Source organism: Thermobia domestica, chromosome 12 (assembly GCF_964235325.1).
Source record: "Thermobia domestica chromosome 12, izTheDome1.hap1.1, whole genome shotgun sequence".
NCBI classification, from domain to species: Eukaryota; Metazoa; Arthropoda; class Insecta; order Zygentoma; family Lepismatidae; genus Thermobia; species Thermobia domestica.
Window position 1 is genome coordinate 12,781,427 of NC_137465.1, and position 25,051 is coordinate 12,806,477.

Genomic DNA, 25,051 nt, shown 5'->3' on the forward strand with positions numbered 1-25,051 from the left:
TACAGGGTGTTTCAAAGCAACACAGACAACGTTTGTGAGGTAATTCCTGACGCGAAGATAAGGCAAAAAGTATAGACCAGCCTGGGTTCGCAAATCCTTCCTTTCGGAGTTATAGGCTGCCGAAAACCTGAATAAATGAACTTGAAAAATACATAGTTTCAGTAGTATGGGACCTAGCATAAACGAGTCAAGACTTCATTTAGAAACTAATATGTGGGCTATCCAAAATACATGTTTCAGAATTCTGTGGTACTCACGCAACTATCTTTAGAGAGGGATTTTGGCTTCGGGCATAAAATTTGAAGCTCTTGCCAACAATCTCTATAAAAATTGTTCCTGAAGTACCGCCGGATTCTGAAACATGGATATTTGGATAGGACACATATCAGTTTCTAAGTGAAGTCTTGACCCGACTACGGTGGGTCCCATAATATTGGAGCTACGGACCTTAAGTTAATTTTTTTCATGTTTTCGACAGCCATACAGCCTTACAACTCCGAAAGGGAGCGTTTGTGACCCAGGTGGGTCTATATTTTTTGTCTTACTTTTCGCATTAAGAATCACCTCCCAAACGTTGTCGGTGTTGCTTTGAAACACCCTATATATTCTTCATTCTTAGAGAACATTTGGTATTTTTTACTAAGTGCAACTAATGTACTTTATGGTTATATAAGTAGAACGTTTGTGATAAATAATGCAAGTTGTTTTTTCGTCGTCTAAACTGGGAATTTTCTTAACAGGCGTATTTTAGATGGTGTGTTGATACTTACTTCCATTTTTTCGACACTCTGGACTAATTGTACAGTTTTACATACATAAATACAGTGGACCTTGCACTCTGTATATAAAAATAGCCTTGCACTTGCACTTAGGTATGCATTTATACACTTAGGTACGAACAGCTGTATTTATTCAGTAATGTTTATGTATATTCATTTAACATTCATCTTTTTAAAAATTGCATTATAATCTCGTAGGTGGTCAAATTAATCTCCTTCAGCAATACAACATGCTTTCAAACTTTCCGTAACATTGTGATGTGCAGTACGGCTCAAAATCTTACCTCCATCAATTTCAGTAAATGCGTACTCGTTTCCTTCGTTCATTGTGTCAGGATTTTCCTCCTAGTCTTGTTTATTACACACCCCAAAAAGAAATATATTGTTGTGTGGTCGGGTGATTGTAATAGCAATTCGATGCTGCTACTCCTTCAAAGTAACGCTGTTAAAAGGTTTGGTTGATGACCATCCTGGATATGTATAAGTGCTGCCATGTGGATATTGTGGGCGAAGTAGGTCCGTGAGCTGTTCATCCCACTGGGAGATGCGAGGCAGTGAAAACATGTAATAAAGGGAAGCGACTACGAGAATCGTGTTGCAAGCATAGCGATACACAAGATGGGCATGCCACTACCATCGATCTCCGCCACACTGAAACCCCTGCAAATGTAGACATTTGACTACTGCACCATCCAGCTTTACAATGAAACGATAAGAGTCAATGACAAGACAGCGTAGTTGCAGACTGCGCACATTGAGGACACCACAGCCAGTTAGAGGTAACTGCAAGGATTCGGCGAAATTCTGTCAGGATTCAATCAGGGATGTCCCGAGAGATGTCCATTTTGAGATCAATTATGTCATGAGTGCTCAGTTAGGACCTGGGACTAAGCACCTACAAACAACGTATAGGCCACTTCCTGACTGCGTTACGCCAGCAGTGCTGAGTCAAACGTCTCCTCAAGCGCTACGCAGGAAATGGTCACAGGACAATTCTTTTCCGACGAGTAGTTCTTGAATGCTCAGAATGACTGTGTATATCATCGGTGCAAGCTGCTGAACGTGTTTCTAGGGTGCGAAGGTCCCATTACACAACATCAGTCATGATGTGATGGGTGTAAGCTTCAATAGCACAATACTACTCCTTGTTTGTGAACAAGAGGTAAAAACATTGGCTTCCAACCAAACCACAGTGTTGGAGCCTATTGTGAAACCACTGAGTACCACCCTGTTCCCCAACCAAGAATGGACCTTCTAACATGATTCTGCTCCCGCGCACAAGCACGGTCAACACAGGAGTGGCTAGGAGCCTATGTTCTAGACTTAATTTCCATATTAGACTGGTCCTTTCAAGCCGCTTGACTACAAACTGTGGTCAGTGCTTCGTGGCCTGCTAGACGACACACGCTAATGTGGACTCTCTGAAGCGCACCCTGATCGAGGCAACCCGTCACTTCCCCGTCGATAGTGTTCGTAAAGAACAGTTCGGCGACGTTAACTTTGCTGCCGAGTTAAGGTAGTATCGTGTCGAGGCACACCTGTTTCCTACAAAACACTATAAGGATCGAACAGGTTGTGGCATAGTGGTCTAGGTAAGATAGTTGCATTTTTGTCCAGGTGATGGCAGCAGTAGTCAGCAATGTATGCTTAAAACCGTATAACCAACACGAAACAGGAAACTTTCAAAAACGCGGTTTCATGGCGTTACCACTGGGACATAAAGAAATATTCCTTGTATATTTGAAATTTTCTCGATTTTGTGGTGAACCATTGCTTATAATTATTGCAGAGTATGATTTCATTCAGTGTTTGATCCTGACGATAGTTACTCGATTAGATACCGATGTTCATACAAGAATACTGAAAAGGGTATCTATTTCCAAATATACTACAATGTGTTCCTTATATTTCATAAGTAAAAGTTGTTGTTCATAACTGTCGTTCAAAATCCTAGAATAAATGCTCTTATTTACCCATACAATCAATCTGAAATTATTTATATTATTAATAAATAAATAATTTTAAACTCAACAGTACTTTTTTCTTCTACGTTCGAAAAACAAAATCCGGATTTAAATACCATGAAAACTAAAAAGAAAGTGGAAATAAGAGCAAACGAACATGGCTCAGATGTTAAAAATAAATGAAACCAGCGCAATATTTATTCGCCTTCGTAGCTGGTTCACAAGCTTTGTCCACATGGTTCCGAGTTCCCAGGGGGATCAGTGTTGCCAGATTGGACTATAAGTAGTAGAATAGGAGATTTTTTTTTTAATCCTCGCTACCAAAATTTCAAATTGGGCGGCACGCTATTTTTTGGATTACTTTAAATTATCTGCAGGCTGTAACTCTAAGGATGCGCTGCTTTCTTATTTTCATATCTGAAATTACAAATTATTAGTTTTATGTAATACAAATAGTTTTGTTTCGTGAGTATTGTATTCATAATGAACAATAGTTTGACTAAAACGTGCATGTTCGATACTAGTTCAATTCTTGTTTTAATGCTTTTTAGTCTCCGGGTCTGACGACAATCGACATTCGTTGAGTTTCTGTGGTTGCAGTATTACTGACCGTGTTGCTGTCTCAGTTATAATGGCTAGGCTTATAGTTGTACAGAGCTGTGTAAACATAAACATTGCAAATTTAATTGTGTTAGTGTATTATCCATATTAACATGAGTAAATGGAGTTACAATAAAAACTTCCAAAAATTTATGGTTCGCAGATAAAGAATGTAGCAAATGAATGAAAGAAGTTAGGAAGAACAGTCAGAAAGCATACCGTAAACATTGTAAAGGGTATTTTCAGAGTCCCTTATGCAAACATGTCTCCTTGAAAATCAGTAAGGTCTCCCATTTTATATTATCGTCTGCTCAGTTCATTGCACAGTGCAGATCTACTGCTCCTGACGTTGTATAGAGTATATATGATTTGTATAAACTTTGTAGTTGAAAAATAGTTCATTTTTGTTTGGGCTACAAATAGTTGAATTCCGCTACTCATGGACCAAACCTCGCTACTTTTTAATTTTTAGATCTGATAACACTGGTGGCTATCCTTGCCTCGGACACACAGCCGAGTTGTGGTTCAGATTCCACATTAAATAGTAGCTCCTGTCACATTGTGCTGGAAAGGGACGTCGACCAACTAATGCAGTGCAGTGTATGTTCTTCCTTTCTTGCCAGAATATATTGGAGCAATTGCTCGGTTTTCGATTTTCGCGTTAGAATAATCGCATATTAATAGGAATTCACGTTATTTCGCGAATGTTCGACTCTCATATATGATAAAAACGATATTCGCAGTATTTTTTCTTTTTGTACGTTTGTGTTATCGCGATGTTGGTACGGACTTAATAAGCAAAAAATCTAAGGGCGCTTCCTGACCGTATAATTATCAGGCGTTAAAATTTCTACACATAACATACATTACTTAACACAGGAAAATAAAATAAAATGAAGGAGAATCATAGCTACCCAAATTGATGAGACATTTTCTTAACTGAATAAAATGAGTGATTATTTTGAGTGATAAAGTGAATTATTACCCACACAAGTGATATCCATTTACCCAGTATCACATGTAAGTCTCTTGCATTGTTTAACGTAATACTGTGAATTATCTAAAATATAATAATGGAATATTATTAAGTCATAAAAATATTTATATAGTGCCAAATAGCTTTGCAAGTTTCTTCCCAACACTACGTATGCACTACCGTAGTTTTAAGACGCAGTGAAACTATTTAGCATGGCCATTGCTTAATTTCCTTTCATTTTTTAGAATATACATTGTCCCATAAATCATGTGTTATTTATTACTCAAGGACTCTAGGTTAGTTGTCTGTCTTGGAAGCTTAGCTCATTGAAACAACTTTAACCCTATCCTGTTAAATTTATTTACCCTTGTATGTTGGACACCAGTTGACCATTCAAACTGTTGTACATGAACTTTTCGTTCGGTAGAAATTTTTTAAAGAACACCCTTCACTAATGCTGTTGATGTATTTCGGAAGGTCAATTAGGGTAAAAGGAAAACCTCGGTCATTGAACTTACGCAAAAATTCAGGCGATAATACTGTTCGTTGTTTCTTATGAAATCTCAAATATGTATCGTATGATGGTTAGTGTTCATCTTGTAATTTTCGTAGTAACCCAAGTAATATTTTATTGCAAAAATGTTTTTAACTTTTAATTGTGTGTTCTAACCTGTTCCAGCATTGTTAGTGAGAACTTGATAAAGCGGATTTCTACCGTCTAACAATATACAGGATTTTTCAAAACAACCGGCAACATTTGGGAGGTTATTCCTGACACCAAGATAAGACAAAAAGTATAGAACAACCTAGATGCGCAAATGCTTCCTTTCGGAGTTACAGGCTGCCGAAAATATGAAAAATGAAGGTCCATAGCTCTAAAACTCTGGGCTACCGTAGTAGGGTCAAGCCTTCACTAGGGAGCTAGTATGCTCGATCCAAATATCCATGTTCCGGAATCCTAAGGTATTTCCGCAACAATTTTTATAAAGGTAGTTGGTGAGTACTTCAAATTATATGCCCGTAGCCAAACTCCTATAAAAATTGTTGCGTGAATACCTTAGGATTCTCAAACATGTATTTTTGGATAGCGCACATATTAGTTCCTGAGTGAATCTTGACCCAACTACAGTAGGTTCCATAGTTTTAGAGCTATGGACCTTTTAAAGTTCATTTTTTCGTGTTTCCAGTAGCTTATAAATGAAACGTTTGTACACCCAAGTTGGTCTATACTTTTTGTCTTATCTTGGTGTCAGAAATCACCTCCCAAACGTTGTGTTGAAACATCCTGTATATACACTTTATAGTGGTTTCTGAGAATGATTGCATTTAGCAGTAAATTATCTCGATTGTATTTTATGATAGATTGTAATAATTTTATCTGTAATTACACAGAATTTTTCGCAGAAGTTGATTGTAAAGCGAGATCTGTGTACTTTGCTATTATGTAATATGAAAGTTAGCTACAACTACAAATAAAAAGAGTGTACAGGTACTTTGTTTTTTATTGTGCTTCCAGACTTGTACATTTTATTTGGAGATTGAAATCAGTGTATTCATTATATTTTTTGTTCCTTCGTTTTTCAGATTGACCCGAAAGCATGTAATCCTCGAAGTATGCAAAAGCCGAAACGCAATGTCAATTGGCCCAAAGTGTTTCTCGGTGGATTGCCGTCAAATGTAACTGAAACAGACCTTAGGAGCTTCTTTTCACGATACGGGAAGGTGATGGAAGTGGTGATTATGTATGATCAGGAGAAGAAGAAGTCCAGAGGTTAGTCCAATATTTCCCCCAAGGATTAATGTAAATAGTCAGTTCCACATTGGTCACTAACAGTTTCCGTTTAACATGATATATATATATATCTTCAGTATTTATTCCATAAAGCATACTTCTAAATAAAATATTTGATAAATGTTATTCTATAACGAAATCAGTTTTTTCCTGAAGCTTAGTGCATATTGGAGAGAAAAGAAAAATGACAGTAATGCATTTTTGCAAGTAAAATTAAAAACCTTATTAGCATTATTACTAGTGTTTAAAAGGAAAAGTATTTTAGCTATGTTGAACTATGAATGTTCATTTGTGAGTTAACTTAGTTAAGAATAGAACTCTCAGGTTCTTGTACTTAAGATGAATAACTTTTTTATTTTTAAAACTACTGAACAAGTGAAATTGGTTGTGTATATACAAGATACATACACACACAGTGAAACAAGCAGTGGTGGCTGGCTACACTTGGATTTTTAAGGTACATGGCAATTTCGAAGTGTGCGAAAATGGTAACTTGCTATAAAGTAGCAAGACCGTTAGGTATATAATTACTGTGCGATAGTGCCTGGCGATACATAAGAATAATAGATTATTTTAGAGGCATATTAAGTTATTCGCAGAATAAGAATGATGTTTTTGGGGAAAAGAAGTACGAAATTATAAGTAATATGCATGCACTTTTCTATTTATTCTTACGTAATATTCAGTATTAAATATTTTATACATAAAAGTGTATTTAATTGGCAAAATTTTTGTGCCAATTAAGAAAAAGCGTTTAAAAAATAAAAGATTATATTTCTAGAACAGTTCCCTTAATAGGAAATGTGGAACTGGGAGAATTTTTTTTGTGGAGAGCATCCATGAATTTTTGTGCCAACATTATAAATATTAGTAATAATGGTACTTTTTTAAATGCTCAGTTTTTTTCTTTTATTTTCTCTGTAAACCAGCAATTTTCCTTACAAATAAGTGTATGATGTTCCGATAACTTCATTAAACACGCGTAGTTTTGGTAAAAACCAGCTAGGCTGGCTAATATTAGATTTTTCTTCATAAGACATTTTGGCTTTAGTCTATTTCATATATATTCGAAAAACCATATATTTATTTCTTTTTTAAGAAATGTTCAGATTTTACGTTAATGGTAAACTGATACATATTATATGGATAAGATACACAATGTTGTAGTTGATAATAGTAGCACACTTCACAATAATAGTAATTTTTATAACCCATAAATGCCGTACTGTACGGAACACCTATTATTTTCCTATTAAAACTAAACTACTGATAAAATATAGAACTAAAGCTGTTAAGATGAAAAGGGGGCGTATTATTTTTTCTTTCTTTCCACATGGATTTATTGATCACGTTTCTTCTTTGTTACAAGAATTTGAGAGCTCCAGTTCATATCGTCGAAAAACTTCATTGCAGTACTCATTTTAATCAATTCTGGGAATTTGTGTTTTAAGTGTTTGTTTTGTCTTTTATTAGGTACCTCTGACAGTTATTACCTGTAATATGTTTCATGCTTTGGGGTGCTCACTGCTGCCAATTTTTATAACGAAATTTTTTAGTGAAAATTTAGTTGCTGCTTCAGAGATTATTATTAAATTTTTATATATGCATCCTTATTCTCCTTTCTTCCTTGAATATTTGATCCTAGAATTAACATTCGGCTCTAGCAAGTATCATTAGGAAATAATTCGTAAGTAGTTCAAAATTTGAGAAACCTAGCATATCTCGGCACTAGTTATATTATAATAATAAACGTAAGCATAGGTATGTCTAGGTATAAGTTTAAAGCCTAAGCTGATTTTTGTGCTCTCTTTATATTAGTATTACAGCCAATAGATAACATATTTCTTCAGGATTTTAACCCCTTTGGACACACATCAATTAAAACCAACACAGCAGTAAATAATCTTTAATTCCTACATTTTCTTTCCTGTGTACCAGCGATTATGTGACATTTTAAAATAAACAAGCAGTATATTCAGCATATTTGAAGCAGATATAGTATATATTTCTCGGTGAGAACTGCTTCGTTTTAAATTGAGGAGTTCTATATTTTGCAATGCCGTTTATGTTTCTGGTTTGTTGTACTCTTGGATGACTTGCTTTAATGTTGAGCTGTTGAAAAGGGATCATTAGACATCGAGAAAATCTTGTGTGTTTTACAATATTAAGCAAGCATTCTTCATTTACATATCTAGTAAAAATGTCTTTTGTCTGAAAACTAACATCAAAAACTGAAGTGTCCGTTGATACATCTGTTTACTAAGCTCAGAGTGTTTGTCTTACTATATTTCTCTTTCTCTTCTAACATTATATCTACACACTCATACATATTTAATGAAGAAGATCTTTCATGTTCTGTAAAATACTTAAAAAAAAAAAAAAAAGTAAGTTTGCTGAACTCTGCTTTACTTTACCTTTGTTAACCCTATTCCTTAAGTGTCAGCCACAAAGTGAAATGTGTTGACACGTTTTCCTGTCATGCAGTGTGGTTTGTATATGAGTGCACATTTGAAAGAAATTATCAGTTGAATTGAAATGGTGATGGAATGTTTTTTATATGCAGCTATGTTTCAACTGTGAGCACACATTCATGTTTGCCTGTCGAAAGACAAAATGTTTTGATTGCACGTTAAAAAGCACATTGTTTCTTTCCAAATTCTTTTCGCACCATTATATTGTTCTCTTTGTGATGTCACAAGTCACTCTCGTGATCGCCAATAGAGGGCAGCATGAATGTTATTTTTTTCTAATGTGGCACTGTGCACTCGAAATGTGTGCTTCACAGGGGTTAAAAACCTGTCCAGTAAATGGGTTGTTTAGTAATTACATAAATTATATACAAGCTAGCTTTAATTATTATGGGCAGCAGTGTTGAACCCATGTTATGAAACCTAATAAGTTTAAGAAGTTCTTAATTGATTGCTGTGACAATAGGATTTGGATTTTTGTCCTTCGAGAACGAAGAGTCTGTGGAGAGGTGTGTAGCAGAGCATTTCGTCAACCTAAATGGGAAACAGGTATATGCTGGTGCTGTATATTACACTTTTTAGTATGATATTACTTGTAGGTTAGGCTCTGCTGAAAAAGTGGAGTTTAAGGGGCATACTTTTAATCGAAAACCATAAAAACAATCGTAGAAAACATGACTTATAAACGGCGTAACACACACAATTTAGGAACAAAATCATTCTTTATATTAATGGTATTTTTTAAATATAGACTGGGCGCAGGTAACCTAATAACGTGAATTTTGTATTTTTTTAATGCTTAAAATAATAATTTCCGTCCAAAATAAATATAATTATCTTAGAAATAGCTAGCATAGAACGTGTTTAGTTCTAAGTGGCAATGAACATGCATATTACACTTATTTATGGGTATCTTAAACTTACAAGATATTTCTATGTGACTCTAGAATGTCTTACGTTTAAAATTGTAACTAGAGCGTAATTTATGATTATTTATATAAAGACTGGTTATGCAAATTACGTTATGTCAGAAGTTCTTTAGATGTTCTAAAAATAATGCGACTAAACTCGAGAATAAATATAATGCATGTGTTACAAAACTTCCGAAATCTACCGTGAAAGGTATTACTGTATAATTGTCAGCTACTTCCCCTTTTAGTAAATCCTAATATAATTGAAGTCCTCGTATTTACATTATTTTATCATTGATAAAAGCAATAAATATATGTAATTTTTATATGTTGTAGTTAAAATTAAGGCAACACTACAGTTTTGTATAAGAAATCGTGATATTTGATCGTTATTTAGAATATTAGTCCTAAGTAACGGATACTGACAGTGGAACATATCTCTAATCCCCAATTCATTTTTAACCTTTCTGTGTTACAATAAAATATAAATAATACTGATTAGTGAGGAAATACACAAAAGGGTCATTTTCTGTAAACAAGTTGTCTTAACGAAGAACTTAATACTGAAACGCCACTGAAAATGCATTTAAGAACACCCAGTAGGAATTTATTTACCTGGCTCCAAGTTTGTACTCAAGAAGTTGATGGTAAGACGTAGAGATTTCCATCCCAAACATGTTACAGATGTTCAGATCATATAATGCTTCAATAGCACGCTTAACCACACCGAGCGCACAAAGTACCCTGTCGTACATATGCTGAATATGTCTCTGGCGTATGGTATCCCACTCGCTGTAAATCTTGGTGAATTGGGTGATAATATTGGGAATCAATCGTAACCCATACATGTTCCAGGGCTTTCGTCTAGAGACTTAATACGCCCTGGGTGAAAAGTGTATACCGAGTAGAGAACACTAAATTGGCATGGTGGTATGGGAATTCGGGTCATCTGAAAGATGGGATTCCTCAGTGTCCACATGAGATTAGAGGACAGGATTAACGACGTTAGGAATGTATGAGGCGTTGGTTATTTTCCGTGAATGAACACTAGAGATGGTCGGGATATGGTTTTATGATCCTCATATCAGAATGACAGTTGTTAGTCCTCACATACGCTGCAATTTCCGCTGACCTGCACGTGTACGGACTCATACGTCGTTGCTGTCCGAGATAAGTACGAGTCTCATCTTTGAATACCACCATTCTTCATTCATGTTGCCACTACACTTTATCGTACACAAACGAATATATCCTCGGGGATGAACAGCTGTCAGGAATGATCATGCAAGAAGAACGCGCCAACTTAGATTACCTTCAACAATTTTAGTATTCATACGTTCGCATGGGAGGAGGGGATTCGGTAATTGTGATTGTATTGGCGTGACCGCGTGTTAGGTAAGGTGACCCGAATAATCCTGTCCAAGCGCTCTCCGAGCTTGTGAGGGCACGTCTACTGTGGAAATCCTCTGCTTTCTCATCGTATACACCACCAATGGATGAACGGCACGTCACGAATTGACGCGAGCGCCCATCCGGCTTCTGTAAGCTCCACTACGATTACGCTCGATGTTAATTGTATAACAGATGTTTGCTGGTGTCACTCAGTTATTGCAGGATCCACACATGTTGTCTGATTACCTTGAAAGAAGTAGTCTGTCTATTTCAGGTGTACCCTCGGAAAATATGCGAAACATACTTCAGCTCACTCCGCCACCCTGTGATGGAGGAAACCCTCCCTTTGCTTAGGGAAAAAAGTGAATGACCTCAGCTGTGTTGCCAATTTATCATTCAGTCGTTTAGTCTTGAGTGAAGATCGTATGCTACTTAGAATAGCTAACAAGACAGAGCACAGTGAAGTCTATGAAATAATTCATTGTGACAACGCTTCCGCATCCATCAATTGAAAGATTCCGGTCGCAGTAACTTGTCTCTCCTCTTTCAAGGGAAGTATGGGAAAACACACATCGACAGCAGCGCCAGAAGGGGCATACGTGAAATAGAAAGTCTCTAGCAGCACGCTTTCTATACTTTCCATCAATGTGCCCTCTGCTTTGGTTAATTGGTTACGACGTTCAAACGAACATCAGTCTCTCTACACGCACGCATTCATTAGTACAAATTTCGTTGTACTCATAACGATGTATAAAGTTTTATCTTAACTGCATTTTCACTATTTTATTTTCATAGCTAGACCATTTAGGTTATTGTCAGTATATGTTATGTGAAATATACCACTCGACTTCGGGTATAATAAATATGTATAAAAAGTGCTTTACCTCTGATCCTTGTGGAAACTACAATTACATTAAAGTAGTACTATATTCTCTGTCGTGATTACTTTTCTTGCTACAGTAAATCGCAGCTAACATCTTCAGTTAGTCGGATTAAGGAAAATTTCATTAGAATGGTTGAGGGTTATCTGTTCAGTTTCATAAAGACAGAATATCATAAAAGTACTGTTTAGCAAATATATTTGTTAGAAATTGAGAACGTAGTGTTACCAGAGTAAATGTTGTAAGTTGCAATTAACTAAATGTAGCAGTTTTTTTTAATTTCATTATACAGTCCGCAGCAAGAAACCTGCAACATGAACATGAAGTTTATTGTGAAACTACGCCTAACAGCAAAGGGAATCAACATAACGTCTAAGTGGCGCGAATCACGCCAGAAGAAACATCAGCGTCCTCCCCTGCACACTTATTTTGGAGCAAAAGACTTGGTTTTTTCAATAATCTTATATGCTCATGTTGCAAGTTTTTTGCTGCGGACTGCACAAATGGTTGTGAATGTAGCGCGCTAAGAGTGTATTATAACTATCAACTATTCCTACTGTATGTAAAACAATCTTAAAATCTTCCATATTCCACCTAATCTATATATTAATATGGTAGGTTTATATGTTCGTGGGCAAGAAAAGTTTGTGTTTGTGGCCAATCCTTTCGACAGGATGTTCTCGGCAACCATAGGCTCTAGAAAGATGGCGTTTTAACTGATCGATTGCAAATTTTGTGTAGATTGTTCAGTTCTAATTGGATTATATATATATATATATATATATATATATAATATGAACACGGCCGTTATTTCTTATTTTTTAGGGATACACTAGAAGTGTTGAAATTTAAAAAAAGTAAATAATCATATCCTACGAGTTATACATTCCAACATCACATATTTGTATACAGTTGTATATATATATTTCCGGACGTCTGTTTCATGGCCAAATTATGATGAAAAACGAAGGATAACCATTTCTCCAGGCTAAGATGAATCTTTGTTTGGAGTGTTTTGCCCAATAAACACCATATATCATTGACATTATTATTAATCGTGTAATGTATTTGCCTATTACATACTGCATGCAAGAAGAAAGAAAACAGTGATCATATATGAATTAGAAACTCCAACCGGCAGTAGGCTCATATCTTACAAGCGGTGCGAAATATTGAAAAAATAATTGGAAAAATCTCTCCATTATGGTATCCCTTGTCGATTTTTATTAAGACGTCTTTCACTTGTGTCTGGAAAGGGACTTGTACAGATGTTGTGAGGAATGACAAGGAAATTTCATGCTCATATGAATGGTACGCTGTGTAGAGAGCACAGGTTCAGCTAGTACTTACAAACTTTTTTAAATGGCAAGAAGACAGATTTTAATTTATTATCCGACTGTTATACTATTGGGCTGGCAATTGGAAATCTCTTACCTTCTTTCATTGAAAATTTATATTTAGATTTTCTTTTCTTAATAATAAATTAATATGGTAACAGTAGGAAAAAAAGGACAGTGATATTTTTGTGGGTTTATTAACATAAAGGAAAAATAAATTCCATAGAATAGGTATAGAATGTTCGGCTAGTTTCTTGTATAATCTTAAAAAATAAACGTGTAAAATATTTTGCCTAAATGTAGCCTTAAGCCTGGAGGAAATATTTTGAAAGTTATCCAAATCATTGTTGATGTTTATTTTACGTATAATCTATAAGAGAATGGAGTGTATAAAGTTCTGCCATGAAATTTATGTACAGGATATAAAAGGAACATCATTGAACAGAATTCAGCACTTACCAAAAATCTAGATGAAACCATTGACGTGTTAGGTGTTTACTTCTACAAAAATCATAATAAATGTTTCTAGTGAGATTTGAATGAAATAACGTTCGTTAAATACTTCTTGATCATCAAATTATTCGTTCTTTAAGCACATTATTCAACTCCCTCGTTTGGGGTTGCTGTACTCACACTAATATATGGTAATTCAACAAAAAGTCACGCATGTCAAGTCCAGTATTGTACTGGTTCGAACTATATTAAAAACTTCTTATGTCAGAGAAAAGTCAAAAGTGCTTCGAAATTTACCTTAAGACTGAGAGGGGGGAGGGAGGGGGAGATTTAGTTGTGACAGTTTCAATCCGATTATCAATATATTGTATAGATTTGAAATAACTAGTTTTCTCTACAGTAACAATTTATGTGATAGTTATTTGCGCTAGAAAAATAAGCAAAACGAAAAAAAGTTTTTCTGGATTTTTCTGGATTGATACTCTCAGATATATCTGGGGGTCCGGCCTGGAACTTTCGCAATGTACAAGACTAACTCCTATGATTGATTGAAAGTAAGGAAATATCGTGTAAATCTATATATATTAAGATGATATCTTTTTACACCAAGGACTTGGGACTACGGGCGACTAAAGAAAAACTAGATCGCAGTTATAGGCATATTTTCAGAACATAAGCAAGCGAGTGTCGTTATATGTTGAGAACTACAAGACTTCCGAACTATGAGAATAATAAATAAATAAATAAATAAAAAAGAGGGATAAGTGTGGAAACTTAATCTATTCTTAAAAGCTAAAAACATGTAACCCCCGCCCACAAGAATTTTAGGAATGATTCAAAAAAACGGATTAAAAGATGGCGATCTTTGGCAATTTGTTTTTGGATCAGGGGCGACATATTTTTTGAACGGCCCCTAAATCGAGTTTTCGTATATTTTCTACGGAATAAGCATATCATACTGAGTTAAGTGATAGTTTGGGTACACTATATGTAGTTCTCTAGATATAAGGCCTACAAGAAAAGTTTAGAGTGAAATATTTTGGATCTTTTGATCCAATAATTAGATTATTTTTGTCAGAAACTATCATTTTTGAAGATCCAATGCACATATATATGGCTGTCAAATTCTGTTTGTCTAAGCATGAAATAAGTCACATCGGATGTCGCTTAGAATGCAAGTAAAAAAGAAAAAAAAAAGTTTTCAGCCGTGTTCCATTTCCTTATGTTTGTAGATTTTTTGTTTTTAAATTGAGTCACCTATGTAAATGCAATACAATTCAATTATTACATTATTGGATTATTTACAATATCTTTAAATAGCAAACATTAAAATTGCAGAAATCGGTCCCACAAGATCTCACACTCTCTCAATTTTTGCTGACATTTTTTTAAAAATTGTTCTTTATTTATGTGCCCAGGTGCTCAGGTTCACAGATCGGCCTGTTACTCCACGTGGTTTGGTTTTTTCTTCATTTATGTAAAACAAAAAATACTTGCTCCCTCTGTTATTTTGCCATTGATTTATCTAAAATTCAAAATCAACGACCTGGGAAACCTCTCAGTACCGATTTTTCTGGAAATGGAATAATTTTTACGCTAAGAACGCCATATAGGGTCTGGGATTTTGTTTTTGAATTAATATGAAATTCAAAATCAGCCACTTCGAAAACTCCCAATACTAATTTTTATTGAAATCAAATTAATTTTCTTTTTTTCGAGAAGTATCAAATTCATAATCAGCAATCTAGGAAAAAAAAAAGTTTGCCTTTAGTTTTAGAAACACTAAGTTAAATTTTCGGCTTTTGGTGAAAATTTTGGGAATCAGGGCCACTATGAAACTGACGAACAGTGCTCTGTAAGAATCACCTGAATTGAGAAACGTACATACAAACTCTTTCGCTAATTGCTTCATCATATACACAAGGAAAGAAATAGCAAGAAAAGGAAAAGTTAAATAGAAGAAAGGTAGCTATTAAATATCCAAGATGGCGCTGCAAGATCACTTGATAGTGTAAATGAGGTTAAGAAAGTAGAAATTCTAGGTGTAGGCCATGTCTCATGTAGCCTCGGTACTAATGGAAGGGATGTTTAGCTCGAAACATCTTCGCTTGTGTTGAAACGAATACTCTTGGTCGTATAAATCCTCTGCTGACAAAGGTCTGTGAAATTCCCATTTCATGTGTCCTTGTGATTGTCTACTACTAATTTTTAAAATAGTGTATATCAAACACGAATTTTGAATGCACCATTGGATGATGATGATAAGTTCCGAAAGCTATTTATAATTTCAAAACATGAAGTGGCGTTACGTATTTACTTACCAGAAAGTAGTATAAACAAACAATTTTCCACAAGGAATTGAAACTACAAACCTTTTCGATAACGCTTCATCACATAGAACTTAGCGTATGGAATTTTGCGTCGACTGATTTTTGGGCGAGTACTAGGCCATATGGGCTTCTTTCTAAATTGTTTTTTTGAAGATCGGTACTTCGTATCCGACTAGCCTGTACATTCTCCGGCCGCTTCTTGCCTTCCCCACTGGTCTAGCAGCTGGCGCTATGCTGTTGATGCAAGTGGTTTCGGATTCGCATCCCAATGGGAGTACAAAAAATTTAATATCAGTCATATACTTTCATTAATATCTCCTTCAGTCTAAAGGATATAAACATGAGACGGTAAGCTAAAAAAAAAAAAATTAATTTCTCCGGACGCTTCTTGCAAGAAAATGGCGTTTCACAAGAATGGTGACTCGTTGCTTTTGCAGAACCATGGCACAGATTATCTCCCTTTCATGAAATGTGAGTGATCTATGTATTTATTGCCGCTCCTCTGATATTTATGTTGCCGCAACACAATTACAACTCGCTCTGACACAGACTACTGAACGACACTGGTCAACGACCACTTGATTTTCTCCATCTACAAGACCATTTATATCCACTTCTGTCACTTTCGTAACTGTGCATATCATCTAGATCCTGTATGCTTGTTTCTCGTTTCACAACATCCAATTTGTGGGGCTACAGTTTGATCACCGGCTGTCTTGAATAGTCCATTTACGAGAGTTCAAATATCGTTGTTTAGCAGTATTCAATTTTCTGAAAGTATCGTTTCATATTTCTTGGTGCTGATCGCACTGTCCTCGATTGTACCATACCCTAATACTCTTCTAAGTTGAACTATGGCTGCAGTGTTTATGAATCTGCCAGACTTTCCACGTTACGCCAACTGAACACTGTCCATCATATTGACATACGTGTGGGGACTGGAGCATTCTGTACTAGTCTTATTCCTACACTGTAGGTTGGAGTGAGTGAGCCATCTTTAACTCAGCGCTTTCATCGACTGATACATTACTGTTTTTCTCATTTAAAATCTCTGCCTTATCTTTTGTACTTGAAAACTAAAAGAGAGCTACTACCGTTATCAGGCAGGACCTAACGCTGCCAGGCTTTTTGGTATTCGTGTTGTAGAACTCTTGAATGTCCTTGTCGAAATTTTCCCTTCTGTCAGTTTTTTGTTTTGTTTAATAAAATCAACACCCCCACAGAAAATACTTCCTCTAGTTGTTTCTTCCCCCTGGAACAGTATAAGAATTCAAGTACGACTCTTGGCGAATTTCGAGGAGTGTCACTTTCTCTTACACCACTTTCAATACTGTACTGTCTTTTTTATTGACTGTTCCAAACATTCTGATAATAATAATATTATAAATATACGTACTTATGGTTTTAAATTGCACTACTTCAGTGTTCACTGGTGAATTGGTTTGTGCAATTTTACAAACTTGACGCTATCTTGTGCACATCATACATGCAAGACCATATGTTGTGATGCTCAAAGTGCTCTGAGTAACCTCCTTGATGTATAAAGTGAACGACCATTCGTTCAGCTAATCTTCCTGTCATGCCATCGATTATTAGAGACGGATGTAAGGAAGCAACTCTGCTAAGTTGCAAAGCCATATTTTCGTAGCTGGTAATGACGAAGCAAGCCGTACAGTAAAAGCTGCTGCCCCTGAAAGAATGGAGCTCAGTGTGTCCATACCCACCACTATTCACTGTTCAGGTTCGTCAGTGCTGACAGCTTAAATAGGATCGGATCAGGCTGTCAGTAATAAATTACATGTACTTTAATCTGAACTTAGTGTCTAGACAACCAACACAAGATCTTGTTGATAAGAGAAACGAATTCTAACTCGACATTGCATTAGATATTCACACTTGACACATGGATTCTCACTTCGTTGCAGAGACTCACATTGTGTGTGCATCAAGAACAAAGTGTTCAACGTTGGTTGTGGATTGTCCTCATCATGGTTAGCTCCTAGGTGACTGTCTTACCAGTAGAATTAACAACACTGACCGGAGATGGCCATTGAACAATCTCCCAAGCTCTTTGTTTCTTCGTTACCTCCATGTTCTAAGCGCATTGTAATTGTCCTATTTCTAACTCCCTCCTGTGTGTTGTCACTCAGTGCATTCGTCATTTCAAGTTCAAATGACAATCCAGAAATGTATTGGACCTCTTTGTTCTTTCAAAGTAACTAGGGTCTCTTGTCCCTTGCCACTAGCCTCAGTAAAAGAACATTCATCTCCCATTGTGCTATTAATTTTATCCTTGTGCTTTTGTCAGTGTTTATGTTCGTAGCAGGGTTGTTACTGAATTTCACACATTGACAAGTGGAAAATGAGTTTTGTAGTATAACACCCTATCCCAATATTCGTGCTCTTGCCCTACATAGGAAGAGAAAGAAGTAGAAAGATACAAGAAACATAAAATATAGAAATAGCTGTCAAGAGTCTGGTTTCTAATAAACCATCCAGGTGGTTCTCAGCTACTGCTTTTCTTTTCCTGCATTATATTTCCCCTGCATTATGCTAGATGAAGTATTTACCTTTCTAATGTCGTGTGATAACAGAAATTGGTTTTCCATACCAACCAGCTTTTGGATTCTTTCTTACCCGTGGAAGAAAAGGTTCAGTTCATGTTAATGTGTTTGAACAGACACTATGTAAACGATTTGCAGATGATGATAGAAGATTTATCATTTGCACCGTCAGAAAAGAACAATAACATTCTGTAGTCACAAATTCTACTGATATTTCCTTAATGTGGTGCTATGGCATTAAAGTATATTTATAGTACAGTTTAATGATTATGAAGTTTTCACATTTGGAAAAGTTGGCACTTTGACGTATTTCTAGTTACGTTTAATAGTACCATGGGGATTAGTATGAAGTGGGAGTGCGGTTTACCTCAATATTCTATCCCTGTATATGGCCTTGGGTATCAGGAAACATTCTGATGTTTTGGTACAAAATTTTCAGCCAGACAAGGGAATCTCGCTTTTCCCTATAATTAGTAGTAGTAATAATGAGAAGTGCTTTCCTATGATTTTGGCGTGTCTTCTTCGTTAGACTAAAGTGCTATTTTGTTTCTGATTTCATTAGTACATAAAAGAAAAATTACATATTGCTGTGTGGTTCATGAAAAGTTGATTGGCAGAAAATGACCCAGTAATGTATTAGGTATTCTCTTTGTACAATAAATTCTGCACTTGACACAATTGATCAATACTATTTAAAATCATTGTAATGAACAGTATAGTTTATTAGCTATCGTGATAATTCTTGTATACGAAATTTCGCATACATACATAATTAGATTGTAGGAGTGAAAAGAATAATCTGTTCATTGTATTGCATGCTGTATGTATGTGTATATATATATCTACATAATTATGTAAACTTTTGTGTAATGAAATTCAAAGAGTAAAAAAGTGCGAGTGGACCGGAGTTCGAATCTGTGTCTTCTACCTAGTCCGTCCTAGACCAGCCACACACCCTTCAGGTCACTCTTGAAATTGGTCAGCCATTCATACCATTTGGGCAGTACCACAATCCGGAGACTTGGTTTCGTTCACCGGTCGAGTCTCACTTTTTCACTTCGAATTTCATTGGACTGATCTGTGTAGAATATGGTGTAAGAAAAAAAATATAAATTTCTCGATAATGTCTAGTGATTATTATTAGAGTAACCGTGTATGAATTGAAACTTTTGTTGCTTATCTGTTAACAATTACCAGCGAAATTAAATCAATAGTAGGTTTCCTCGTTATATAATACAATGTTTTGTAATATGTTATTTAAACTTGAAGGTTTGATAAAGGAACTGTGGGTATTTAACTTTAAGGGATAGTAGGTAGAGAATGCAGATACTAATTTTGCTATTTTTTGAACATTCAGGTTGAAATCAAGAAGGCTGAGCCACGAGATATGAAGATGAACGATGGACCTCCAAACCAGTGGGGCCCACCACCGGGTGGCCCTCCAATGGGAATGGGTGGTGTAAGTTTAAATCAGTGACAGAAATGCTGGTAGCTATTTGCTAAAAAAAAACCGGCTAGCCTAGTTCTTACTTACTAACGGCTTATACTAAGCTGTTGATAGGTTGCAGTTGCTAGTAACCGTAATTTATAACCAGAAAAGTAGTAATACAATGTTTTCAATGTAGGTATTTTTGATTCTGTCAATAAGTTGGTAATTTGATTGGGAAATGAGTTGTAGATTGCTGTATTCACATAAGATGTGCTTAATTTGCTGTGGCAAAGACCATACCTCCCGATACCGGTACTTACTTTTATCAATAACTTGAACCAATTCGGTAATTCTCTGTAGTGTAGGGTGAATGTAATTTTCCATGCTGGTGAAAGACAAATATACTGGCGACTGTACTAGTTGCGAACTCAGTTTTTCATTCATAAGGGCAATATAGCTACTTTCTTCTGGCAAATTTTGCTAGTGCATGGTCTGGATGTGTGAGATTTCAGTTTTTGTTTTGGATGAGACATACACTTTCCAACTTTGATAGTGACTGTTAAGGAGTTATTGAACTACGAAACAGTTAAGAACGCTATAAATAAAAGTCGACTGATTGATTGCGAGTCCTTCAGGATCGATAGTTTTGTAATTTTGAGTATACTAATGTGACACTTGTAAACTACAAGGAAACAATTACAAGTTTTCGAACAATTATGAAAATTCAGAAATTATAACAATGATATTTTGAGTTAAACGTATAGTTCGACATCATCTTTGTTTTCGAGATATGAAAATGGCAATACTCGCTCTTAAATTATTTTTTCTAACATTAATTTTTCGTGATTTGCCTATTTTTGCTGTGTTTGTATCACTTAGCTTGCCCAAATTGTAATGTTATTTAATCTTATTCTGTTTGCTGTAAATGTTAGCATCGAGGAAATTAGTTTTTGACTTACATTGTAGTCCCATACTTAGACATGTTTTAAATAGTATTGAGAAATTTCGTCATTATTTTCCCAAGCCATAAAAGGGTGAATATCGTTAATACCAGTAATCACTGACGATGAAGTGAATTGTTAATATTGGTAAGATAAAGTATTTGTACCAATGGGGATGGATGGGAAAGAAAGGAAGCTTGTATCTTTAAAGGAACTTATCATGGGTTCCTCGTCCCTTCTACTGTTGCATGGTACAGCTGGGCATTTTCCCCAGATTTCATTAAACTTTACCAACTTTTGGCCCGTAGGTCAAACACAGCAACAGAGTGAGATTGAACTTGAATATCACAGTCTCCTTTAGCCTAACCGGCAATAAGCGTGGAACGTAAAACGTAAAGATTTTATTTCATTTTGAACTTGAATATCTGTATATTTTGAGGTTATCCTCATAGAAATCATCAATCATGAAGGATCAATCATGAGGATAGAAAATGTTTGGGAAGGGTCTGGATTTTTGTCTTTGCTTTGAAAAAAATATTGTCTTTACTAATTCTCTACTTGCGAATACTGAAACTAATTTAAAGTTCACGCCATCATACCACTACTAATTTTCACGTATTGACATGGTGAATGGGTATAAATAATGGTCGTCTTGGGTGTGAGAGATCTGTCCCCTTTTGATGGAAAACATGTGGCTCAAGTTCCACTGTAAGTTCATGTCTCATGTAACCTAGTTGTTAGTTAAAACAAGTTGTCTACCGTAGTATTGACATAGTGGTGATGAATGGTGATGTCAGATCTCATTAGATCTCGGGGGCACAGTGGCGTAGTGGTAGGGCGCCCCCTCTGATGTGAGGCGTCCCTAGTTTGATCCCAGCCCCCCGCTTGCTCTCACGTTCTTATTCCGTCTATGATCATCCGTTTGATTTAGCATACAGGACAATTATGGAATCTAAAACTGTAAATTTTCATATTGGCATGAAAATGAAATAAGTGATCTCTGTAGGATCCCTATCATTGATTTACAGAATAACTTTTTACTTTTTTAGTTTATAATTGACGTGGGAATTTATTTTTCTCAAATATAGTGGTTTTACAATGCGTATAGGCGTTCTTCTGTAGACACATGTGTAATATCAAAATATTTTCTTTGGAATTGTGGAATGTTATTTGTTGTGTGCATATTACAGGGAATGGGGCCAATGGGAGCTCCGAATGGCCAGATGGGAGGTCCAATGGGAGGACCAATGGGCCCTATGGGACCACCAGGAGGGATGATGCAAGGCTACCAAGGTTGGGGAACACCACCTCAACAGCAGGGATATCCAGGTAGGAAATAATTTTGTGTTCATGTTTACCCTACCAGTTATACTTCAGTTGTGCGTTATATTTGATGAATTGAGGAAATAATCGAATTCATATCACACCAATTACCCTGTAGGTGCGAATTAGTAAATAAAAGCTGAAAATAATGGACTTGCTGTTCACGGAGCAGACTGGCTAGGATATTGGTTACCGCACCGGCACCTGGAAACCCGGGTTCATAACGCGGTCCAGTCATTCATTTTTTACTCTTTGTATATAATTGAATTTAATTGCATTAATGTTGGAAATAAATTATCTATGTACTTTCAAAGCTCGCTATTATGTCAGTAGGTAACAAGCTTTCAAGTGGTCTCTACATAGATTTTCTTCTGTCAGTTTCGGAACAAATCGAAGTAGTTTTTAGGATAGAGAAAATAAAGTGTTATAGAAAACAACTTGAATTAATAAAAGATAAACTTTTCGTCTGTCCTGTGTACTATCAAGGGACCATTCCAATTTGGTGAATTCAATTACTGAAAATGATTGCTAGCACTGGATTCAGCACCAAAAGAAACATAAAAAGGTGTTTAGTGGCAGACCGTATACTGGGTGGGAGATGAATGAGGGCAAAGTATGGAGATAGAACGTAGAAAATGTGTAGAAATGCAATGTTAATTTTGAAACGAGTAGAGGGATTGAGTCTAATGTTGGATATGACGAATGCATGTAGAACTCCATTGAATAGGCGTAATGTGAATCATGGGGGACATCTGAAAAGCCATGTTGGAATGAGCATAAGATGAATATACGGGAAAGGGGTCATGTGACACATTGCTTTTGACGCACCCTGTATATTCTTTTTGCGCTAATTCCAACACGGCGGCTTTTCAGATTTCCTCCATGATTCACATTACGCCTATTCAATGGAGTTCTACATGCATTCGTCATATCAAACATTAGGCCTCAATCTCTCTACTAGTTTCAAAATTAACCGTTCTATCTCCGTACTTTGCCCTCATTTATCTCTCATCCTGTATATGGTCTGCCTCTGAACACCCTTTTTTTTTCTCTTTCTCTCGGTGCTGAATCCAGTGCTAGCAATCATTTTCAGCAATCGAATTCACAAAATAGGAATGATCCCTTGTAAGATAGTTGAAACAGTATTTTTCAAATTAGGGAGCGCATCGCTTGGAAAGGCGTGAACGATACGAGGGCACAGGTAACTGAAAATTGTACAAAATATAACTAATCGGTAACAACTTCTATAACCAGATTTTCTAAAAAAAAAACTTCTGGAGTTAGTAATGCAGTAGTCATAATGGTAGTTTATATTAATAATGTACGTAAATTAACCCATTTGTCTATAAGGGGAGGGTTTACCAGCCAAGCAAATACTTACAAAAGATGGTTTCGAGCATTCGCTTAGGTTTGACGCATTGATACCTAGAAATAAATAGATAATAATAATAATAAAAACTCGTGACTGCTTTTAATATACCAAAAAGAACTTATTTTATTTTCCTAAAGGTTTTAAATTTTAGTATAAAACAACCGAAAAAAGACTATAGTCGTAAGATCTTGCATAAACTATAGTTTTTGCCAATGAACTGTATGATCATTGCTAAGCGCAACGGTATATTATCATAAGTAAAGACAAATTTTACTTATAAATGTGCAGTTGTCCATCTATTATTGTAACTTTTTCTGATTGAAGACTATTTATAAAAAGACAAGCTTTAAAGTATGCACTCATTACGCTTCAGCACTGAAAGAGCCACTAGAACGGAGGACGGTATCAGGAAGGTTCTATTACTGTGCCGAAACGCAGTTATGAGCGCGTTTTTACAGCTTGTATTACATCACTCAGACAACATTGTGTGTTAATGATTGTCTACGGTTGTACGTGATTTTTGAGATTTTTTTTTCTTTAGAAACAATATGAAATAAGATATTTAAAATTAATCGATATTAGATGTTGACGTATGACTTCCTTAGTTTAATTTCAACCTGCTAGTGTGTATTATTTGGTGTACTGTAAACAGCTTATTGTTTTTAATCACAAGTGACACTGAAAATTTAGTAACCGCTGATGTAGTTTAAAAATTTATATATCAGGTGCTCACTGGCCACAGAAAATTAAACTATAGGTCAAAATAAAGTGAAAGTGCTATAAAATGGTATACACTCTGGGACCTCCTTAAGACCAAAAATTTGGTCAATATTGTGGCAGGGTCGTAGATAAATGTTGGGCCATACCACTGATCTACGAATCCAATAGATAAGTTATATCGATTCTTTCCAGATGGAAGTTGAAGCATGTAGACGTTTAAACTATCCCCATCTATTGGTCCGTACAAGTTATGTAAGATAGTAGAAATAAACTCAGTAATTTGCTAACAGAGAAGTAAACTAATGCTAAAGACACGATGTTCCTTAAAGCGTGATGTAATTTGTACCATATTAATAAATGAGGTTAATATCAGTGTCTTATCGGCTTGCCTCTGGCGAGAACCGATGTAATGCTTAAGAGATTCCTAGAGCATTGCGGCAAATGGTCCAACGTTTACGTACAGCGTTGCCAATTTTATTTGTTTCGTGAAGTTTAGCGTTCCTCTTGAGCACTAAGATTATGAGACATGGATTTTTTAGGGAATTTTAAGGGAGCCATGTGCACTGGCGGCTTCCGGGCCGGTAGTCCACTGAATCCTTTAATCAGGCCCGTCTTATTTTTTACGCAATCTCTTAAACTGAATGAAAAGTTTTTCATGGATAACTGTTCCACCTTAAGAATATCCTCCGCATTGGAACATACAATGTACCACGAACTTTGACCTTTCTTCGGTAAACAGAGTAAATATATATATATATATATATATATATTATATTTTTGCTGTTAAATATTTTGGTAGCAGTTATTATTATTATTATT

At 35.7% G+C, this 25,051-nt stretch overlaps 1 protein-coding gene across 8 annotated transcripts in view; it reads left to right on the forward strand.

Moving 5' to 3' along the window:
- Hrb27C (Heterogeneous nuclear ribonucleoprotein at 27C) overlaps positions 1-25,051 on the forward strand; it is a 149,735-nt gene that overhangs the window by 81,340 nt on the left and 43,344 nt on the right. For all 8 annotated transcript variants that reach the window (XM_081733474.1, XM_081733473.1, XM_081733480.1 and 5 more), the window contains 4 exons: positions 5,904-6,090; positions 9,046-9,128; positions 19,805-19,906; positions 22,008-22,146. In XM_081733474.1, the coding sequence (XP_081589600.1) occupies positions 5,904-6,090; positions 9,046-9,128; positions 19,805-19,906; positions 22,008-22,146 (511 nt within the window). The remainder of the gene's footprint in view (positions 1-5,903; positions 6,091-9,045; positions 9,129-19,804; positions 19,907-22,007; positions 22,147-25,051) is intronic.